Source organism: Ceratina calcarata, unplaced genomic scaffold (genome assembly GCF_001652005.2).
Source record: "Ceratina calcarata isolate Rehan_Ccalc_2016 unplaced genomic scaffold, ASM165200v1 scaffold337.2, whole genome shotgun sequence".
Classification (NCBI taxonomy): Eukaryota; Metazoa; Arthropoda; class Insecta; order Hymenoptera; family Apidae; genus Ceratina; species Ceratina calcarata.
Genome location: NW_017156497.1, coordinates 223,306 through 244,820, shown reverse-complemented (window position 1 = coordinate 244,820; position 21,515 = coordinate 223,306). Strand labels below are relative to the sequence as shown.

The following is a 21,515-nucleotide window of genomic DNA, read 5'->3' as shown; positions in this document are numbered from 1 at the left end:
AAATGTTGTTCCACCGTCGAGGACGACCGGTTTCTTAAGAACGAAAGTCTTCGTTACGACAAACGTCGTACATCATTCGTGCAATTAGCACTTGCAGATCGTCGACGAGGAGTCAATGTGAAGGACAGTGGGTTTCATCGTTTCATCTTCTTTATTAGAGTATAAACATCTAAACATAAATATATATATATATAAAAAAAGGATCGAATGAGTTCAGTAGAAAAGATTCTTGCAATAATAGAAAACGATAAATGCATCGTTGGTACTTGAAACACGCTTGATTCCTAAAAATAAGTTCAACGATCGTACTCCGTACGTCGGTGTTAGTGAACGATTATGATTACAATTAATCGATGGTAGATCGATGGCTGCTGGCGCAGCTTCATCGAGAATTGATTTACCTTAATTTTACGATAAGATCGTGACAGACGACAGTATGTACAGATTTTGCTTTTGACCTCGCAGTGCCAAAAGGTGAAACTTTGATTTGGTGCTCGCTAGCATTGTATATCCTGGTAGAGATCCCAGCGTTAATTAATTAATTAATTGATAACTTAGAACGGCGCGACCGGAAAGTCTCGATCGCTCGACTCGATTTACATGCCGTTCGAATCTTTCAGAATTTCAACCCTTTGAGGAATTACAAAAATAATTGCTAGATCTAACGAGACGTTTCGACTGCAATCGTCGATTAAAATAAACGATAATTTGTACCTAATGTAAAAACTCTATGAATTAAGTCACGCTCGTTCGAACACTGAACGAAACGTAAAAGATACATGAAACGAAGACCTTGTTCCTCGATTCCTTAAGACGGACGATTTATACTATTAATACTAATTGTTAGAATTAAGTTTGTCATCGCCTACCAAGAAAATGTACCGATCCTCGGACCATCACTTTTTCGTGGCAACTGTAACAGTCAGAAGAAGAAAATGATTAATTACGACGCCCGATCGGGCCTTCACGGAGCCAATTTGTCAAATGGACTTCGTGCTTTGAATCACACCAAGACTCTTAAGGATTTATTCATCGTTCGTATTGAATCCTGACTCATTTTCAATTAAATCTTATGAAAGTCGTGTTCGTTTTATCGAAGAAGGAGAAAACAGGCCGCAGACAAATGATCAAATCTTTAATTCAATTGGTATTTAGTCAATTGTTAATGCAACGATTAAAAAATCTGCGATCCTGCAAGTTCGTGTTTACCTCTGGGTGGAACTGGAGGAGCGGGTTTCTTCTTAAACTCCTGAGACACGTCGACGTTCATGTAATCGGGCATTTTGACGGAATCCGGCACGTCGACGCCTTCGGTACCACTCGCCACGTTCGTTTCCACGTATTCCTCGTTGCCCGTTCCCTTCACCTCGTCCGTGCTCGACTCTCGCACCTCGTCGCTCGCTCTGCTCTCCGTTTGATCAGAGAGCTCGACCTTCGACGAGTTATCCTCCTCGTCGTTGGCGCGAGGAGAAGCGACGCAGGACGGCGTCACGTTCGCGTAATTCGTCGGGACGCCGACCGGTGGTACCGGTGCCGAGTTCAACGTCGACGGATCGACGTTAGCGTAACTCTTTTCAGAATTTTTCAATGCTTCTTCCGAAACGTCGGACGAGCTTTGCATCATGTCTAAGTATTTCTCGCTTGGAGAGCTCGGAGTCTTCGGTTCCTTCAGCGAGCACTCCGTCTTGAACGCTGTGGACAATTATTAAACGACGTCAAATACAAACAGTATTGAAAACTGTGTCGCAAAAATTATGCATCGAAGTCACTTACAGTGGACGGGCAATCCCGAGGGAGGGAAGGCGATGTAATACTCGGTACTCTCGTTCTTCGATGGTTTAAGATCGAGATCGTTTCCGGTGGACGAACGAGGTGAGGGAGAGTATCTGAAGGCGGGTGAATATCGGCCGGTGAACGGCTTCGGAGCCGGTGGAATCTCGTAGGACATCACGCCCGACTTGTCCTCCCTGGCGTTTTGCAGTCGTCGATCCTCGGCGTCGGAATGTGTCCCACTGTCACCTAAGCTGGTGCCGCTGCAGCCACTGGCGGTGCTCATTCTCCCGGACGAAGACGAGCTCGAAACGCTACGAAGGCTCAGACTGCTGACTGGTCTGCGATCGGCCAGCGCACCGTTCGCGTTCTCCGCCTTGCTGGCCGAGCAGGAGTCGTCGCTCCCGTTCGCGGCGTCTTTCGAATCTTTCTTGCCTTTCGAGAAGAATTTCTTGATTCGATCGAAAGGAGTAGGAGCCTTCATCTCCTCCTTCATTCTCTTCTGTATCCTCTCGTACTCCTCCCTCATCGCGGTCAACTGTCTCTGCTTGTCCTTGAAACTCTGCTGGACGTCGTTGCGGTTCCTCCAGTTCTCCACCAGTCTCTCCACTTCGGTGATCGTGAACACGTTGTTCTTGAAGTCGTTTATTATCTCTAACAGCTCGTCCTGAGGACCGGACGGTTCTCTCGACTTCGAGGAAGCTTTTCCATAAGAAGACGAAGAGTTCTCTTCTCGGTTCTGAGAATCTATCCGATTCTTGGTCGGAGTCGCCGCCCTCGACGGCTGCTGGCTGCTCACCACGCTCGTCGGCGTCTTCAATCCTTCGAAGAAAAAGTTAGTTGCATTCGTTGACGGATTCGAGTGATTTACAATTTTGATCGAGTCGACTGCTCACCAGCTGGATGCATTTTCATGTATCCTTGAAGCGGAAGCTCGAGGCCGTTCGCAGAGACGACGGGGGTCGGTGCTGGCACGATCGAGTAATTCGCTTCGATGGGGTTTAACGGGGTGGTGGTAGTGGTGGTGCTCGGTTCAGGGGTTACTACCGGCGATTGGCCTGGCAAGATCAGAGACGTTATTGGCCTCGCGGCCGGTGGCACCGAGTAAGCCTCGCTTAAAGGCCGCGGACGGCAATAATCCTCCTTATCGTTAGTGGCTTCGTTAGTCGACGATGGATCCGCATCTGGAAATCCACGTTCGATACATTCCTAATCGAGAAACCATACGAAATGAAACGAGGAATGCACTCACTCGCAGCTTGGTCTGTCGTGGTCTCGCTGATCACTTTCAGGTAGCTGTACATGTTAGTGAACTCGTTCATTTGCTGCGAGGATCCAAGGGGATGCCCGAAACATGCAGAAGATAAATGATACCAGTTAATCGACCGAAGCGATCGAACTTTTAAGTCGTGCCAGGATCGCAGATTTCTGCAATTGCATCTGCGACCCCGAATTGTACAAATCGATTAATTTTTAATCAAAGCGTTTATTGCATCGACAAAGGACTGAAATGTTTTACGATAGGAACTGACTCGACTTTGGCTAATTGAATTTGATTAATTTGCGTTAGAGTTATTAGAAGTACCGGATTCCATTCGACTAACTTTCACGTCGCTTTAAAGGCGATTTTGTACCATGTAGCCACGAAGCTGATGCGCCAGTCTCGCGTGTCCCGCTTGTTCCGCAAGATCCGCGGGCGTCAGCTCCGACACGTTCCTCAGGTCGCAAGCTATCTCGCCCCCTGGACACTCGAGGAGCTGCCAGGCCAGTCTCTCCAGGCCGAAACGTGCCGCGAAGTGAAGCAGTGTCGGGTTCTCTTCGGGACCTAGTCATTTCAATTTATTTATGAGATAAACAATTAAACAGTCGTGGTAGATGTAGCCGTTTCGCGGTGCCTCGAGATTCGACACGAGTTCTTACCGACCAGCCTTTCTACGAGTCCAGCAGCGAGCATACAGATTTAACATATTTATCGTACCGTGTAAACGTTTAATCGACTTGAATTGAATTAAGTCAGCGAAACTCACTCGAATGGACTTTCTGCGTGGAAACGACGCCGGTAGGTGTGGACAGGAGGTTGAAGTGCGGCGGGACGTTTCGTTGAAACGCGTGTACCATCCAGTTGTCCAACTGTTCCCGATCGCCAGGGTTGAAGCCGAAGGTCTGTGGACAGAATCGAGAAGGAGAACGATTGTAGAGGATGGTCCACTCGAACCTATTTACACGAATTGCTACCTGGCACATGAATTCCAAAGGATTGTCGTGAGCCCTGAGGATCTGGTCGAGTTCCCTGAGCCTGCTCTCGCACTTCACTTGCCTCACTCCGAGCGGGCTACCGTTCTTCGAGATCCTGACGCCGACTAGCATCGAAACCTCGAGGCATCTCTCGGGAACGGAGAATTGCAACGCGTAAGGGTTCCTCCGTTTCACGTGGGCGACGTCGATGGCCTCCCCGCAGCGATCCACGATCACCGAGACGTTGTCCTCCGGTCTCAACGGATCGTTAAGTAACGCGATTATCCTGTTGTGACCCTGGAAATATACTTTCAATCATTCTCTCTCTGTCACTCCTCTCCTATTTATTCGTATTCTTCGATCGATTAAAAGTTACACGTACGAGCTTGACTTTCTTCGGGTGAACGGAGAACGAAGTCTTGTCGCTCCTCAGCGCTGGGGGAGGCGTGGTTCCCAGGATGCCGACCGCGGCACCCAATAATTCACCTACGAAGGTCTCGTCCTGATCTTTGACGAAATATTTTCTCCACTGGTTGTACGAGACCAAAATCGATTTGTGAGCGTCGCTGATGTGACTGTCGTGGACGCCCAACATCATGGCGAGGACTTTCTCAGCCACGAATTGCTTCGAGAGGTTCGTCGCGTGTTCCGGACGATTCTGGACCCTTTCCAATAGAATCGGACACACGACCACGATCTGCAGACGGGCCGATCGGATTCGATCCTCTGTGCCTGGCTGCGTCGGCTCTTCGATCGTCAAGTGACGGACTCTGATCGCGAGAAGTAAAGCATTGAGTTTTCAGATCGACGAAGGTTTCATCGTGGAAAGTACCTGAACGGCGGCCGGCCTTGCTGCCTGCTGATCTGTTCGAAGCAAGCCGTGAGATAATTCACCCACAGGTTCGAAATCTCGCTGTCCTTGCTCGAAACGAAGAGGACGTCGTCTTCTGGCTGCGAATCGGTCTTCGTCACTCCCGTCGCGGAACGAGACCCTGAAAATTTCATTCTCACGTTAGAACTTGTCGTAGTACGATGAGAATCGCTCACACCGACTCATCGTATTTCTCAATCCTCCGCCGCGGTTTATACTGGTTCTTTTTAATTAAATTTCACATCGGAATAATTAGACGATTTAACTGACGGTGCAGTTGGTTCGGAGCCATTAACGGGCTCACAGACACACCTTCGTTTAGCTTTCTACTCCCTCGGCGCGGCGGAGTGTTCAATTTCGCTTAATGTAACGCGCGGCACGCGATTGTTAATGAAGTAATGCGTTTGTTCCGTAGAAAACGACGTCAGGAACGTGCGACGGAAATCGTTCGACGCAGACACGCCAAAAACCGCCGTTTCGAACTTACGTGGCAACTATGAATAATTACGAACCGATGGCCTTGACGACACGAGGAACGATACGAGGCTCGTCCATATTTCTGGTCGTGCACGCCGAGTTTATCCACCGTACAATGATATAATTAATGGGGTCGTTCGTTTTCCATAAACTCGTACAACGGAGCTTTTGTGCGAAGCTGATATCGATATCTGACAGAAGGAGAAGGAGCCGACGGGGTTCACGATCCCCCCGAAATAACCGGAAAGACTCGCCTTTTTTACGTCTCCTTCGGTCATAATACTCTATCTGTCGTCGTTCGAGTTGAACCGCTTGCCGAAAAGAGCTCGCTCGAGAAAAAATTGTTTCCCGTTTCCAGACGATAATTGCCGAGACGATAACGTAAAAACAAACCAAGAAGCAGCCTAGCGAAACTCGTACAGCGTTTCAAACGATGGGTCTCTATGGCATGGGGCTCTGAAAATAACCGAGAGCCACGGGGTAAACGTTCATTTTCCTCCCCCTTCCGCGTGAAAACCGCGGACAAATAAACGTGCCGTTAAGAATAGAAGAATAATATAGCAAAGGGTTCCGTTTCCGCGTTGGTAACACGTGGTTTCAATCCCCGAAGGGCGAGCTGCACGTTTTTCATCTCGTTTGGAGAAGAACACCGGCGTTCCTCGAAGTCAAAGGCTTCGACCTCGGGAATTCGACGATCTTTCCATATTTCCACCGATTCTGACCAAACGCGTTTCTCCTACGGACTTTTTATCGCGAGGAAAGGGGGAAAGAGGGAGTGAAAAATCTTCCTAGCCGTAGTTGGCACGAGTCGACCCCTTCGTTCGCTACGTGACGCGCGTGGCTTCCGTTTTCGGTACATCCGGCCTTCCACCGAATTATTATAGTCGCGAGCGATTAAACCCGTTAGGCACGCTCTTCGCGGCGGCGCTACGCCACAGGAACTCCTACGACGATCGTCGTTAAAAAGATACTTTTCCAACGCGCTCTGATAAAAGTTACGAGAATTTTTTTAACAGAGCTTAAAGATCGAAGAAATTCAGACGCTCACGAGTGACGTTGGACAGATCCAAGAAATTCGGTCGGTTCCTTCGCCTCGACCGAGGCGTTTCACACGTGTTTGCCATACTCTTCAAAGGTACGAACACCTCGGCCATCTCCTCGATCCCTTTAATCTCCTTCGTGGCACCCGCGGTTCACCGGTCGCTTCTCATCGCCACCGAGGCTCGAAATGGGATCGTTTAAATTCTTACTCGGAGACTAGAAACGACACCCACGATTCATCGTCGACGACTGACCCGACCGGTTCGAAATAATAATCGAATTCGAATCTTCGGAACCCCTCCCCCATCCTTCCCGGCCCCACGTCATTGTTTTCACGTACGGACTCAGAAATTAGACGATGCCCATAATTAAGATCGACTGCAACAGAATTTTAAGTGGCAGGACTCTTTGTTTCACGCTCGGATCGTTCCTCGGACAGAAAATATCAAAATTCACGCTGCGATGTTTAAAATGGAAAACAAATTCCTATTTGGATTCGATTTTCTATTCGATTTAAGTCGGTTCGCATAAAAATCTGCAGTCTATCTGTTTTCGACGTTCTCCTGTGAACGCGTCGAGTCTGTATGGACAAAGACGAAATCGAATTATTATGCGAAAATCTGCCTACAAAGCCGATGGATGGGACTGGCGATCGAGAGGAGAAGAGATCGCGGATGGTATCTGTATTCGTAGCGCGTCCCTGCATACGATTAGCATAGGTATACCGCATATCCTGCGCATCGGGTGCAGCAGGACGACGCGCCTCGGACACGTTTCGAATGCACGAAAATCTCCCCGGTGGAATGCCCGAAGCACGCTTTATAAATAATAAATAATCTTTCACTTTTCTCAATCCCCTAGTCCCAATCCAAAAGTTCGTATACCCAATTTTTATCGACGCTACAGACGTTAGATACAAATTAGAAATTGATCACGTCGCCCTGAGAATTTGCAGTCCCTTTCTTACGCTCAGCTCTATTAATTTATACACTTTGGTCTATACGTTTTATAGTTTTAATTTAATTTATATAGTGTTCTTTAATAACGAATACTGAACAAACTTGAAGGCAAAGGTATTCATAAATTTTTCATCGATTAATTAAAATTGTAAACGACGGCATTGTGCCTGTGGAGAGGCAATGTGGAACAGTGGAACACATTTGTAAACAATGCTGGTTCGAGTCAATTAAGTCTTTAAACGATTACCGAAATACTCGATGCTCCGTTTCGCGTAATGATTCTCCTCCTTGATCTTCATTTTCACCGAATCTCACGAAACACGATCTTATGTCGAAACGAACGATTTTACTCGACGCTGATCATCTCGCGATCGCTTCGGCACGTCTGGAATTTTTCTGAACGCAGGCAGATATGATTCGAACGAAAGAGAGAAAAACTCGGAGGAGCACGCGAGATCGAAAACGAACGTCCGGCTGTAGCGCGACGCGCCTCGTCACTGAAACGTTCTCTCGAGTCTCCTCCGAGGGTTGTTTCCTTTTGATGCAGACGCATGCGCTTCCACGCGTGTCCGACCACACGCTCGAGACGTTGCTTCCGAATATTTTTCAGCACCCACGTGTTCACGGAAAAGTTTCGTGACCCGATTCTTCACGGGGTCCAACGGTACCGCGTGTAAAACGACGTTCGCGAAAGGTCATCTGTTTTCATACGAAACTGCACGTCGTCAGACTCGTTTCGATTTCTATTTTGCTACCGAAACCTCGACTGGGGTGTTGCACTTGACACGAGTCACAAAGGGTCTCAGATGCGAGACGCGCCTGTGTCGATTTTCTCGACGAGGAACCTTGAACAGGGCGCCCATTCACGAAGAAATTGAAATTCCAACGAGCCGCGTTCAGCCGACTTCCCTTTACCCGTTGCCGCCGCTCTCGTTAGACTCGGACAGTGGATAAAAATGAACAGATCTTCAAATATTCTCGCGAGATTTTATATAGGGAGGGTGTGTCGCAAACAGGAAGCGAAGGGAACGATATTTGGGCGAATGTAACAAATTCTCAAACGTTATTTCGAGAGCAATGAAAGCCCGACGACTAATGTTTTGTTTTTTAGAGAAGATACAAAGGAATGGTCGTAAAACGGGAAGGGCCGCCTTCGACAAAGATCCCGACTGGTTAAACGACACCAATTACAGTATATCGCTTCCGTCGAGAACGTTTCCTCCCATAGAAAACGGAGCGCGCTCACGGAATAACAAGGGACTGGAAAATAATTGCTTCCAGCTATTATTCCCGGCAACGAGCGATCGGCAATTCCTTTCAAGCGTTTCTACAATATTTACACCTCGTTAACATTCGTATTTGCGAGACATGAAAAATCTTACGACGGATAAATAAACCTGATAAAAATCGTAGGTTCGTTTGTTCGTTAAATCACGTTTTTTCCAGTGGAAGAGGACGAGTCACCTTGAACTTAGATAAGCGCCCCTCGATTCGAACCCGACGAATATTTTATTTGACAGACTAAACGCGATTAGTAATCCGTTTATGGCCGCTGCTGACCCTCGCGTAACCCTTTAACTGAGAAATTGGGCCTCTCCAATTAAGGAGAGGGAACCGAGCGACCGCGTTCACCGTTCTGACTTCTCGTTACGCGCGTCACCCGTGACAAGTTCATAAAATACGAACGACGACTTGGTCAAAACGCATCTTCTCGCACCCTCGATACGAAATTAGCGATGTCTCTCGATTATTAATCGCGCGGCACGGTTCATTAATCGCGCGTTCCGCGTAAAAGGGGGACGTCGGCAAATGTATTTGCGTTTCCGAGAAATCTGGGAAACTCGTCTCGTCTCTTTCCAGCCGATTACCCTCGTTACAGTGGTAATCGTTTCCCCGCGATCTGCTCTGTGCAATTCGGATCGACAGTGGAAACAAATTGTCGAGTTCAAAGTTCAACCAGGCTGCGTACTTTTATTCAAACCAATTTCTATCTCTACTCCGATTACTTTAATATCCACTTCATTGTGTCTATTTGAATGATCTTTTGGGACGTTTCAATTCGGTGTAACACGCATTTAAAAGTAAAATACTCGTCACACGTTGTAGATACGTAAATCAGGAATCGAAGGTCGTGGCCCTTATTTGTTACAACCATCTGGCGTACACAAGAGAGATAATTTATCTGTCCTCGTGAATAACTATGGAGATAATAAAGGGACTGTGATATTTTGACCCTTGCACGTGGCTTCCATGAATCTGGCTCCGCCATTTACGTCGCACGGAAACTCATGTTCCACAAATCGTGGAAGGACTTACGACATAAAAATGCAGTACTTTCTTAACATCGAATGTAATTAAACGAAATGGCAGAGAGAGAGAATTTCTCTTTCTTCGAGCCTTAAGAAGGACTGGCTGACGAGCTCGAAACTTTTCTTTTTTCAGTCATGTTCGTAGGCGGTCGAACAAAAGAATGACTGGACTCGCTGAGACTCGTTAAACATGCAAATCTCTCGAGTCAAACCGTTTTACCATTCAGTTACTTTTTATTACGAACAACCGCGAGATATATCGTAATCTGAACTTTCCTTCGAGATACGCCGAGGGAAACAGATACAGGGAGAGATAGAGGAACGTCACTAAAAATAAATAGCCTTTTCCTATCGAGAAGTCCGTATCCCTCGGACCCACACGAGCAAACAAGCTGCTACGGATTTAGCTTATCTACAGGTGAGATCTTCGGAGGACGACTCACCGAATCATCTGGCACCGATTATACTACCAAATTCTCGACGAGGACACGAGAGATACATAGAGCAGGATCACCGGAAAGAGTGGAACCATGGAAAATGTATACGAAAATAAGCGGCTGCCAGCCAGATAAAAATAATAAAGGGGTGGCTGTAAAAATAGGCCCGGGCCTCACCCGTTGCCACGGCAAACGAACCGCGAGTTTCACGCGACATTTACCAACGATCCCTCGAAACTGCACGCAAATTACACAGAGAGAGAGAGAGTGTTACGATCGTAGCGAATCAATCAGCGACACGATTCACTCTGATGTAGCATTGTTTGAGACATTATGCAAATGATTTACGCACGACCAGGACGTGGCATTCGTATCGGCGAACCGACGGGCTTCCGGTTTCGCCGAATAAATCGCAGTTGCCGGACATCGCGTATTGAACAATCAGGTCTCGTTTAGGTAGTTGATAATCTCCAACGACGAGACCCTTCGCCCAGACTAGGCGAATCAACATCTTTTGCCCCGTACCACTTTTTCCCCTTTCACCCCGATTGACCCTCGTTTAATTTTTTAATAGCCGACCGAAATAATAATTCCGCTCGACCGAAGCCTCGTCTCCTGTCAGTCGATTCTACAGAGATCTGTTCTCGCTTTGTCGTTTCGTTAAAAAATTCGCGAAACGTGGAAAGGTGTCGGTTCAATGTTAAAGGAAACCGGAAGTTTTCGTTCGCTGTCACGTCCCATGGAAAGCGTCGAAAGGATGCGCCTCTCGCTTCTACTATATTTCTATCGCTGTACACGCGGGACACGGAGGGAACCGTCTACGACGAAAGAACCGGTGCATCCGGCACCGTGGAACAGTCGATCCGTCGTGTTAAAACAAACTGTGTCGACGACTGATTTCGTATTCCAGCTTTACAACGAGGACCCGTCGCGCTTCCGTCAAGAAGTCGAACGTCAGCTACTTACAGAGCGATAAACCGACGACACCTGTTATTTCGTTCGTGTTTGTGTACAATGTTTTCGTCGCTTCATCTTCCCATGTCTGTATTTTTCATTGATCGCATTTCCTTCGTACAAATCATGATTTAAGGATGTATAAGCTATACATGTACCTAAACAATGCTGGCATGTTGAATTTGTTATTATACATTCTTATTACTATTAAAAAGCTAAAATTATAGTGATTGCACATTTTTCATAGGTAATNTGGAATGGTCGGATTTTGTCAACATCAATAAAATGCCAAATAATCCTATGTAACTCGTTAAATACTCAAATTAGAAGAAAAATACACTATTTTTAATTACCGGAAATGCGTTTTTCTAAGGTACATGAATTTTTGGGGATTGAATATATAGCCAATACATCTCTAAACATTCGACGTTCTCGTATTTCCGTGCGGTTCAATCGTGTTTGATTTCAATTGAAACTTCAATCGGAAGCGTGGACAAACGTTTCTTATGAGAATGTTAATTAATTAATCGCGTAACGAGGCATGTCAATGAGACGACGGAGCAGATAGATCACGATAGATCCAAGATGCCGGTCAATAACCGTGGAATTAAGCATTCCACAGGGCTCTCTGCATGCGCATCTATATAGTATGCCGGTTATATATACTTCCTGGTGTCAGTACGATTTCCGGTCCCGCCCTTGTGCCTACTTCGTTTCCGGAACGCGATCTCCTTCCCTACCGACGATCTCGATAGCCCCTTTCGCACAAAACTCGATTCGTACCGCATTAAGAAAGAAATTTTGATACAAAATGATATCAAAATCCAGCAGCACTGATGTCAAAAGTTATTATTGCTCTCTTTGAATCTCGTCGTCTTAGGTGAAATTAACACTAGCCAGAGCTGGCCATATTATTGTCCCAAGCTGTACAAGTTGAGTCACGTGGAACTGACGACGGATCACGTCTGGCCGTAAATTTTACAATCCGGGTTTCGGGCCGCAGATCGAAAACGCGGACGTCCGACGAGGAATACTAAAGCCGAGAGGCTTCCGGGGACCGACGCGTTTAGCCAAAGATTATCTCCGGCCGATCGAAGATCACCGGATATCCTCCAGGACCGCGACTTCCAATTAGAATTTCAACGACCTTGTCTGGGAATCGCGCGTTCCTCGTACACCAAAGCAATTTTCTATTTTCAATCGAACGAGTCATTTGACTCCGAAGTGAATTTATGAGAGAACGAAAAGTCTCTCGACTCGATCGAATCGATGAAGATAAAACCGAAACGCACTCGAATACGTAACGAAGCTTTTGGACGTGATTCGAACTTGTATGCGGGCTCAAAGCGAAATCTGGTAGCGTGGGAACCCGTGCAGGAATCGATTGGCAAACAACGAACGCTCTATTTTGATCCTCTGCGTTCCCTTCAATCGACCAATTAAGTTCATCAACTTCCAACGAAATAGTTACTATTATAGACAGAAGAAAGCTTTGATTGCACGTGACGACGACGTTCTTTAGACTGCTGACCAGCATGTTGTTTGATCAGACCGACGATTCAAATATAAAAGAATCATTTACGTCGACGTTAAACGATCATTTAATTATCAGACATCAGGTTTGTCTCAAACGATTTATAGAATACGACGACGCTGTTCAATATCGATGATCGAATTTCGTTAATAATTCTTTTTCACCTTTGCTGGAAGAGCTGCGGTGACGCCTGCGTCTGGATTTACTGCTGGACCTTCCCTTCCTCTCCGGATGGACACCGTCGACGGTGTCGACGGGCACGGGTGGAGCCATTACGTCGGGCTCGACGAGAACGTTGGAACATTGCCTCCTAGACGCGTTGTCTTTCCCGAGGAAAGTACCGATCGAGTGCCTCCTTCGACCGGCTGCTGCCGACCCGGGTACCGTGGACGACAGATTGTAGTACCTGAAGAGTACGATCATTCGTTCGATAGAATAATTCTGCGATTTAATTCACGGTCTTGCTTGAATAGAATTAATGACCTAGCGTCGTCGACGCCGACGAAAACCTCGCTGGAGTCTTCGTCGTCGTCGTCTTCGTCGTCGTCGCCGCCGTTCCGATCGTGATTGTCTCTGGCCAAACCGCAGTACACCATGTCGTTGGACAAGAGCTCGCTGGCTGACTTCAACACGGCTCTGCTTCGTGCGGGTCGTCTTCTATCGTTCTCAGAATGCGAATGCGACCTGTTCGGACAAAACACATTTTCAATCTCCGTCACAGGCTCGAATAAAACAACGAAGATTTTGACAACGACCTGTGAGGTAGGTAAGGGGAGGGCGGGGCGACGTCGGAAGGCCTGGGGTCTCCCTTCAAGAACTGCTGCGTCTTCTCCTGATCGGCGTTCGCACTGACGGATCTGAACAGATTCCTGAAGCTCCTTCGTTGGTTGACGGGTCCACCCCCGTTGTTCCTGGGCAACATGGGCACCTTCTCTTCGGTGGGCGTCGAGGGCGTCGAGGCGCCCGACGCGCTGCTCCTGTTGCTCTCCTGCGGCATGTGAGTACTGTTCGTGGACGTCGAGGCCACGCTGGCCGACGAGGTCGTGCCCATCTTGCATGGACGTCGACGGAACAAGGCGCCGAACCCTGTCGGGCCCTTCGAGGGCGGCGAAAAGGCGACGCTCGTCGACGCAGGCGACGATGCTTGCCCGCTCGACAGCGAAAAGTACGACGGGTTGTCTGTGAACATGAACTCAGGCTCATAGAAGCTCTTTCAAGTTCAAGTCCAAGCTCGAGGACGCTTCCTTCGTCGAATTTACTTTATTCTCCGGTCATTTCTCACTCTCAATTTATCGAACGGGGTTTGACTCTGTTCGACGTCAATCGCGATCGAACAGATTGAACATTCTTAACGTTGCACCGAGACGAACGATGTTACGAAATATTTCGTTCGGATGAAAAGCGATTTGACACTATAATCGTTCGTGTTAGTACGCGCGCACTGGATTTTCAATTGTTTGTTTTCTCGAATAATTCTCACTGACGTACGAAAGGGTTGTGAGGAGTAGACGAAGAGGAAGTCCACCTGAGACTGTTGGGTGAGACATAGAGTACGGGTATAGGACGCTATGAACGATTCGAATGGTACTTGAAACGTGGTGGGATGGACCGGACGTGGTGGTCCCCCACCCCGTAAACCAGAAGGGAACGAGCAGGCGACACCGGAAGTCCGTCTGCCCTCCTTAACTCCAGAAACTCATTTTCTCTTTAAATTTCTAATTTCACGTTTCGCCAACGATACTTAAAAAAAACCACAGGCTTGAATTGCAATTAAATTCGCGAGACCTCTTCGATTAATAGACTCTGACGGTCTCTGCGATGTTTTTAATAGTTGGTACTTAGATTTCTTGCACATGTCTCTTCGAGTAACGAGACGAAAATTAGAAATTCTTAAGGGAACGCTGCTACTGCCAGCTACGATTGACCCAGTTGAAAGTTCGAAAACGCTACGTCTTTGAAATCCCTTATAATTCTAGCCAAGTGGCTACAAGTTCCGATAGAATTACTACGTTATAACTTCCTTCCCGTCCCTGTACTTGTTTCGCAATTCCATTTAAAACACGACTTGCCCGAGCCTCTTCTTTTAATTAAAACGGAAATTAACATTGAAATTGAACACGCCAAGACTGTCTCAGGTGGACTGTGCATTTTTATGAAACGCGAGAATAAATTATGGAATCCTCGAAATTTTCTATCAAACGTCCAAGGCATTTTTGTATTTTTCTATGAACGCACGGTCGATATCGACGAGGAGAAATTACAGATTCTCATCAGCTGTCAGAAATAACGTCCCCGGTTCCAGGTAAATCGACTTTTAACATTGGCTCGTACACTCCGGCTTTGCGAAGCCGAGAAAGGGGGAACGGTAGGAAGAAAAAAGCGAATACGCGATAGCGATACGTGATTATGCACGGGACGCGTGACCGGGGTGCGAAAGCGTCCTCGAGAAACGTGACCGCAGATTGGTCCAACGATTCAGCTTACCGACTGCCATGCTGACCCCTTGCACGAGAAACGTTGCACCGGTCCCCTGTGAAAATAATTTCCACTTTAGCTCGCTGGCTTTGTTCGACTTCTTCGCTCCAAGTCTGTCGATCTTCAGATCTGATCGGTTTCTACGAGAAGGCTGAATTCGTTCATTTAGGAATGTCTGTTAAAATTGTTCGAACGAAGAGGAAACGATCGGGCAGCCAGCTGTGTATACGCGAGTTTCATTCATCGCTGAGAATACGCTTGAAAATTATATTTAGCGTGGAGGTCGAGTGACAATCGCGACAGGTTTACGGTGGTGGCAACGGGGTAGATCAGGGCAGATGGTCCATTCACGACGCATTTCTCAACTCGTTTACCCGATCGATTAGAATTGATTTCTCACAGAATTTCTACTATTATTTTATCTGCACGTCGCGTCCTCTTCCATTATTACTTTTTTATACTCCAAGAGTTTTAATGCCACGATGTTTAATTATCTCGAATTCGCTGTAGCAGTAAATTGATAAGTTGTCGAGTGGCGGACCAAGTTTAATTAGACCACGAAGCAGAAGTTACGATCTCGATATCTGCACGCGATCGCGTCGATTCTACGATCTACTCAGGAACTGTAGAGCTCGTTGCAAATTCGGAGGCACGAACTTCCGCCACGACTTCCCGATTCCCTGAACACAGCTCCCATAAATTCCGATTCGTTGCAAAAATAATTGCAAGTCTCATCGCGAGAAAACGAAGATTCTACAACTGACGAGGCATCGAACATTCGTTCCCTTTTCCGGCGAAAAGTCGCTGGTAGAAGTTTTCAGATTTGCATTCGGTGCGCTATTTTTGCTTCAAGGCGAGGAAGAAGTAGTTCGGGTCGAGCTGAACCGCGTTTAACGCTCTCCGCTGGGTGGGCACCTGGCATCGATGAAAAAAGCAACGCATCCGGCGATGCACGTGTCCCGCGAGCATTAACTTTTATGCGAGGTCGTTCCTTTAAATGTGACGCGTCGTTAATTACCGCAGGAGTGCGTAAATTATACCGACTCACGATCAACGAACCGTGGCTCGTCCGCTTCTTCGACTCGGTTCCAAGTGGCCACCGCGTTCTCTTTCGTAAAACTATGAAACTCTAATCCGGACGATTAATTACGATGCACGTGCGTCCGTCGATTTAACGATCCCGATTAAATATCCAACGATTGGCACGTGCTAGGCAAGTTCCGCTTACGCAACACGCGTTTATAGCATCGACGTTTCACGACGTGTACGCTTCGGTCTCCAATACATTTTTCCGATTTGTACTTTGCGTTTGATCAACAGCAACGTTTGTAGAAACGAAATTACTCAGCGACTCTCGACGCGTCTGGTCAGGTTCGACCGTCAGGTTCGATCTATTAATATACACCGCTCGCAGCCTGCCTAATTCCTCATGGAATATTCGTTCTTGGCTTCGACACTTCGTACAGCACGAGGAGGAAACGATCGTGTGCTTCTCACGACTGAGAAAATTCATCGTATTTTGTGGAATAATCGATGAAAGATGAAGCTTCGTCGCAGAACCGAAGCAGACGCGAATCGACGAAGAGAACGTTTGTCTTGCCTGCTGTTTCTGTCACTTCGAACTTGTTCGAGTCATACGTCGTTCTCTCGGCATCCGCGCTGTATCTGATGTCCGCGATCAAGGATTCGAAGAAAGCGTAAAGCTCGTCGGTTCTTCCTTCGGAATGAACGGTGCCATTGTACTCGTGACGAGACCCTTCGATGGCTTTCTTTTTATCGCGCTTAAAGCGGCGTGTGTTCAGACGAGACTCCTACTGGTTTTTTTCAAGATCCACTCGAGCGCACTTGAAAACTGGTGCTACCGCCAATTCGAGGGACAAGACTCGTGTATATTTCGAAGACGGTAACCAATGTTTCCATTCTCCGCGTGGGTCCTCGAACCTATCTTTAGAATCCCATCGACTCCAGTTGGAGATTTCAAACGCAGCAAATTTCCAAGTTCCTTCCAAGTAATTTCAATCGAGTTTCATGCGAAACAAAATCGAGGATCGTTTCATTCGTCGAATAAACAATTTTACGTTAAAACTGATGCATAGAATTTCGGTTCGCCTGACGACGTCTTCGAATCCTCATCGCTCCTTCGGTTGACAATGCGTTGACTCCAGTTTTTTTCTTCCCTGCTGACATTCATGTTCGACGTGTCTCACAGAAATTTTCCTACACACAATTCTTGTCCGAAGCGATCGTCACTAATAAACTAATAATTAATCGTTGCTTGGCACGTGATCGATCACTGGATTTACGTGTGGTTGTCAGAACGGAACTTGGTTCCCAAGTGGATGGAGGACAGAGATTTTCGAGTCGACGGCAGAACACTTCACGGAATACTGACAAGCGAGGGCAGAGGAGCCGATGGCATGCCATGTGACCGTCATTCGTGCTCTCCTTCCTCTTCTCTTCACTGCCACCACCCACGCATCTGGCAGTGGCCAGAAGAAACGCCCAACCGAGCCAGCAAACGTTATTTCGAGATAAACAACGAGCTACAGAAGCGCGCGCGTGCACGCGAACTACGTAAAAGGGTGTATATTCCTCGCGAACCACGTGCTAAATATAATTTACACACCCCGCGAGGTTCGCGCGCTTCAGAACTTTGGTCAAAACAGTTCTCGGAGTCGAGAATTTCACAATTCTTCGTTCGTCCATATTTTTATCATCGACGTCTCGTGACCAACGATTCAAATTAAATGACAGAACGTCGCCTCAATCAATTTGATTTGATGTTCGAAAAAATCGAAAAACGTGTTAGAATTAATATCGCGGTTGGCAAAGAATTCCAAGTAGCCGGTGCGGCGCGTGCACGGTTGCGTGTCTGTCACGCACGTGCGTACGCCAGCAGAGCGGAGCGCGTGTTTCCTCCCTCGGTGCCCCACAAAAAGTATAATTTCAATCCGAATCGATTCGACGACGCGGTGTACGAAAGCCACGCTCGATCGAGAATTCCTATTTATAAATTCCTTCGAACTATTCGTAAATTACTGCGTGTGCGAGGCAGTTCGTCGAAAACAAACGTCGGGTCAGAATGAACGAAACCCAAGTGTAACGAATCGAGTTCTTTTGTTCGAACCAAGGAACAGATGCCGAATTCGAAGAAACTGTCACGTGCCACACATCCGAGCGCTGAGAAATATGCTCTCTGCTGGGTACTGACAATGAGAGAAAGCTCGACAGTTGGCTGGCACGTGTTTCACGCGTTGCCACCATTTCCGGTAGCCTCGTACGCATAGACAAATCTGACCGTTCTTCCATCGAACATCGTCGTTCGATCGAGTTCTCGTTTAATCGTTCCGCCGCCGTCGACGATTGGTACGGCCGCATCTCGTCACGTGATTCCGATCCATGGATCTGGATCGCTCGCGTGGCGAGGTTCGAGGTCGCCAGTGAAAGTCACACAAGTCTCGGAAACCTCCGACGGTCGAGACGCAGTATACGTTTCACGTCTGACGGTACTCCATTTGTCACCAGCGCGACTCTCGCGGTTCATTTCTTAAAAAATACCCAAGAAACTACGTAAGTAGTGAACTTTCTCGCGGGCGTATACTGTGACGCGTTCAGAGTCAGAGATAACGTTCGTACGCTTGATAACTCTGCGAGAAATCGAGTCTGGCATGTTTTCGATCGGTGCACCGATGCGTCGCGAGGTCAGTCGAAAAGTGACGACGATTTTACTCTTTCACGTGAACGTTAATTGCAATTCTCATCGTTTTGTCAGGCATCGCACGTTCTGCGCTAATTCGATCGCTCGTCGTCGTCGTCGTACGAAACTTCTTATCAAGCGTAGAACTATGAACTCTCTATGAGATCTCGACTGGATTTCGCTGGGAGAGCTACCGAATAGAATCTAGAATCTGCTGACGACGTTACGACCGAGATGGAAATTTGACCATGAGGGTGTCCCGAGGACGATAGAATAAAAGACGGAATACTTTGGTGGTTGGAGGGTCGGTGATCGGAAAGGGGTGGCGACGGTAAGTTCAGCTGGTAAACGAGAAATCGGTAGAATGAAAACGTTGATAACGGAACTGCGCAGGAGCTCCGACGAGAGAGAGAGAGAGGGGGCAATCCCTGATCGACTCTCATCACCGTTTCCCAGACTTCGCGGGATTGCGCACACGCGTGGAATTCCCCGGGAATCGGGTCTTTCCGGGTCTCTCGCGTCCTCTCATTTGCTTCATTCGAGCGCGACACGGCAACAGGTGACAGTCGCGCGATCGGCAGGATCGTCTCGAATCTACCAGAACGTTCAACGATTCACGCGCGCTTCGATAATTGCGAAAACGATCGCCGGTTCCACTCATCGGTCTCGCCAAGGAGTAGAAGAGTAAAGTGAACGAGAATGAGCATCGAGGACGCTATCAACTACAAGGCCAGCGAGGAGGAGGATTACTATGCTCTCCTGTCCTGCGACGAATCTGCCACCGTGAGTCTTTTGCAATTTTTATCACCCCTTACGTTCCGAACGAACAAAAAACTCCTCTGCCCCTCGTCGCGATTAAAATCGTTTGTCCGAGTCTCGTCGATCCGTCAATCTCTAAACCCCGTCGCTCTGAATTAGACGAAGAATTATACTTGCTTCTAAACGGGATGATAGCGAACGTGATAAATGCCTGGTTTAATCAAGCGATCGTTGATCACGAGTGAAATTGCGAATTAATCGAACGGACCGATTTAATATGCACTTCCTGAAGTTATGCCGAGTTAATTAGTATCAGTGGCGGTGCCGCGTCACAGGACGATAATTGCATCATGTCCGGGACAACTTTAATTAGCGTTCTGCCCGAACTTCCTAATTACTATCGATCGCGTTCCCGACTGGTTTAACAAAAATACCACCCGATTCAACTCTCTCGAGTACTAGAAATTCTCACGCGAAAGCGAGAGTCGAAATCCGATGACCGAACACATTTATTCTTTTGTTAAGAAGGGCTCGAACGAAGCTAAAGAATGGAGCACGCGTGTTGTTCGACGAACCCGCCCTGACCCCACGTTCGAGCCTGTTTCACGCGATATAATCGAAAGATAAACGAAGGGACGTCTCGATCGATCTCCGTTAATGGAGACGACTGATATTTGCCAGGCAATTTAACGGATTCGGCTAATGGGAGTAGGGTTCCTTAATGGAACCTGTTCGTCGCAAATAGACGATCGCTCATTAACCGTCCAAGTTTTATTCGAGAGGTCGCCGTATTATTTTTAGTGGGGAAAACAACGTCGAACGCTGACATAATTCCTCGGCTAGGCACGCTCACTGATTGATTAATCACGAGGCAAAGGCTGGTCGCGACCTCGTTGCAAACAGGTTCTGTACTTGCTCGACTATTATAAAAATTATCACTGATAACCACGTGAAAAGATCGTCTTGGGTCGTCGGATACGTCGCTCCACTCCCATTGATCGATACGGGGAAATTCATTCGAAACTGACCATCGAAAGAACTATAATAATAATTAACTTTAGAATAAACGGGGGGAAATAAACAAGATCTGACGAGACTGCACGATTCACGTCGCTCGTTAAGTAGACTTTGAGGAGAGAAACTGTGACGATTCGCTGGAACAGCATCCGAAGCTGACGCTAGTATAAACTTTAAAGGGTGTGTAGTGAACCATCCCCCTTAGGTGTTTTAAAGCCACCCCACACGTCGGTTGTCTAAAGGTCACGTTGCCTACAACGTTCGCACACGATCTCTCTCTCTCCTTTCCGAATTTTTCTACCGATTTCCAGGTGGAGCAGATCACGGCCGAGTACAGAGTGCTCGCGCTTCAGTACCACCCGGACAAGAACGAAGGCGACAAGGAGGCAGAACGAAAATTCCAGCAACTCAAGGTCTCATTTTCGATTTACGTTCATTCGATCACGAATCACTCGTTTTGCACGTTTTTCCATCGTCTCTTTGACGGCGAACGACGACGTCCGTCGGAGCGAAGGTAACGCGACTCGTTTTTGTCACAGCACGCGAAAGAGGTCCTCTGCGACCCCGAGAAGAGGAATAACTACGACAAATGGAGACACAGTGGCATCGCCATCAGCTACAAGCAGTGGGTCGGCATGAAGGATCAGGTGCACCAGGTAAGATCGAAATTAATTCTCTTCACGAATCTATGCTATTCTTCGAATGAATCGAAACTTAAATCTACGCGCGTTTGATCAAAAATTCCGATGGCATACTTTTGTTTTTGAACAATTTTCTGCGCGATGAAATGTTTAATCGGGAATGGATGACAGTCGATGCACTGGAGCACGCCGAAGACGAAGGACCGGATGCTGCCGGAGTCCGAGGGTGCGACCAGTTCCCCGGGGAAGGTGCAAGCACCCAACGCTCACAGGAGAGCCTCGGAGGGAGGCGCAAATATTTATTACGGAGCGCGTCGCGACGTCGGATGGAATTCTGAA

The 21,515-nt window shown here is 47.5% G+C and overlaps 2 protein-coding genes across 6 annotated transcripts; one reads left to right on the top strand and one right to left on the bottom strand.

Annotated features, from left to right (window-relative positions):
• Positions 1–79: 79 nt before the first annotated feature.
• Positions 80–18,401, bottom strand: stumps (DBB domain-containing protein stumps). 5 transcript variants are annotated; one of them, XM_026813566.1, is made up of 16 exons: positions 15,072–18,401; positions 13,343–13,766; positions 13,071–13,271; positions 12,752–12,993; positions 4,838–4,997; positions 4,388–4,775; positions 4,006–4,302; positions 3,798–3,933; positions 3,691–3,702; positions 3,405–3,595; positions 3,023–3,095; positions 2,667–2,954; positions 1,774–2,592; positions 1,210–1,692; positions 870–913; positions 80–169 (listed from the first exon to the last, which is right to left on the bottom strand). In XM_026813566.1, the coding sequence occupies exons 1-15, from the start codon at positions 15,079–15,081 to the stop codon at positions 897–899; spliced, it is 3,741 nt and encodes a 1,246-aa protein (XP_026669367.1). In that variant the 5' UTR covers positions 15,082–18,401; the 3' UTR covers positions 80–169; positions 870–896. The 5 variants fall into 5 exon arrangements, with proteins under 5 accessions (XP_026669367.1, XP_017880208.1, XP_026669366.1 ...); XM_018024719.2 differs by lacking the exon at positions 80–169 and having other exon boundaries at positions 176–913; positions 15,072–15,117; positions 16,663–18,401; XM_026813565.1 differs by lacking the exon at positions 80–169 and having other exon boundaries at positions 176–913.
• A 275-nt stretch (positions 18,402–18,676) lies between these two features.
• On the top strand, positions 18,677–21,515 carry LOC108625043 (DnaJ domain-containing protein; the record flags this gene model as incomplete). The annotated part of the gene is made up of 6 exons (XM_026813512.1): positions 18,677–18,763; positions 18,835–19,090; positions 19,153–19,542; positions 20,847–20,948; positions 21,075–21,191; positions 21,348–21,515. Coding segments are annotated over exons 3-6 (471 nt in total), but the record flags the coding sequence as incomplete, so codon positions are not given.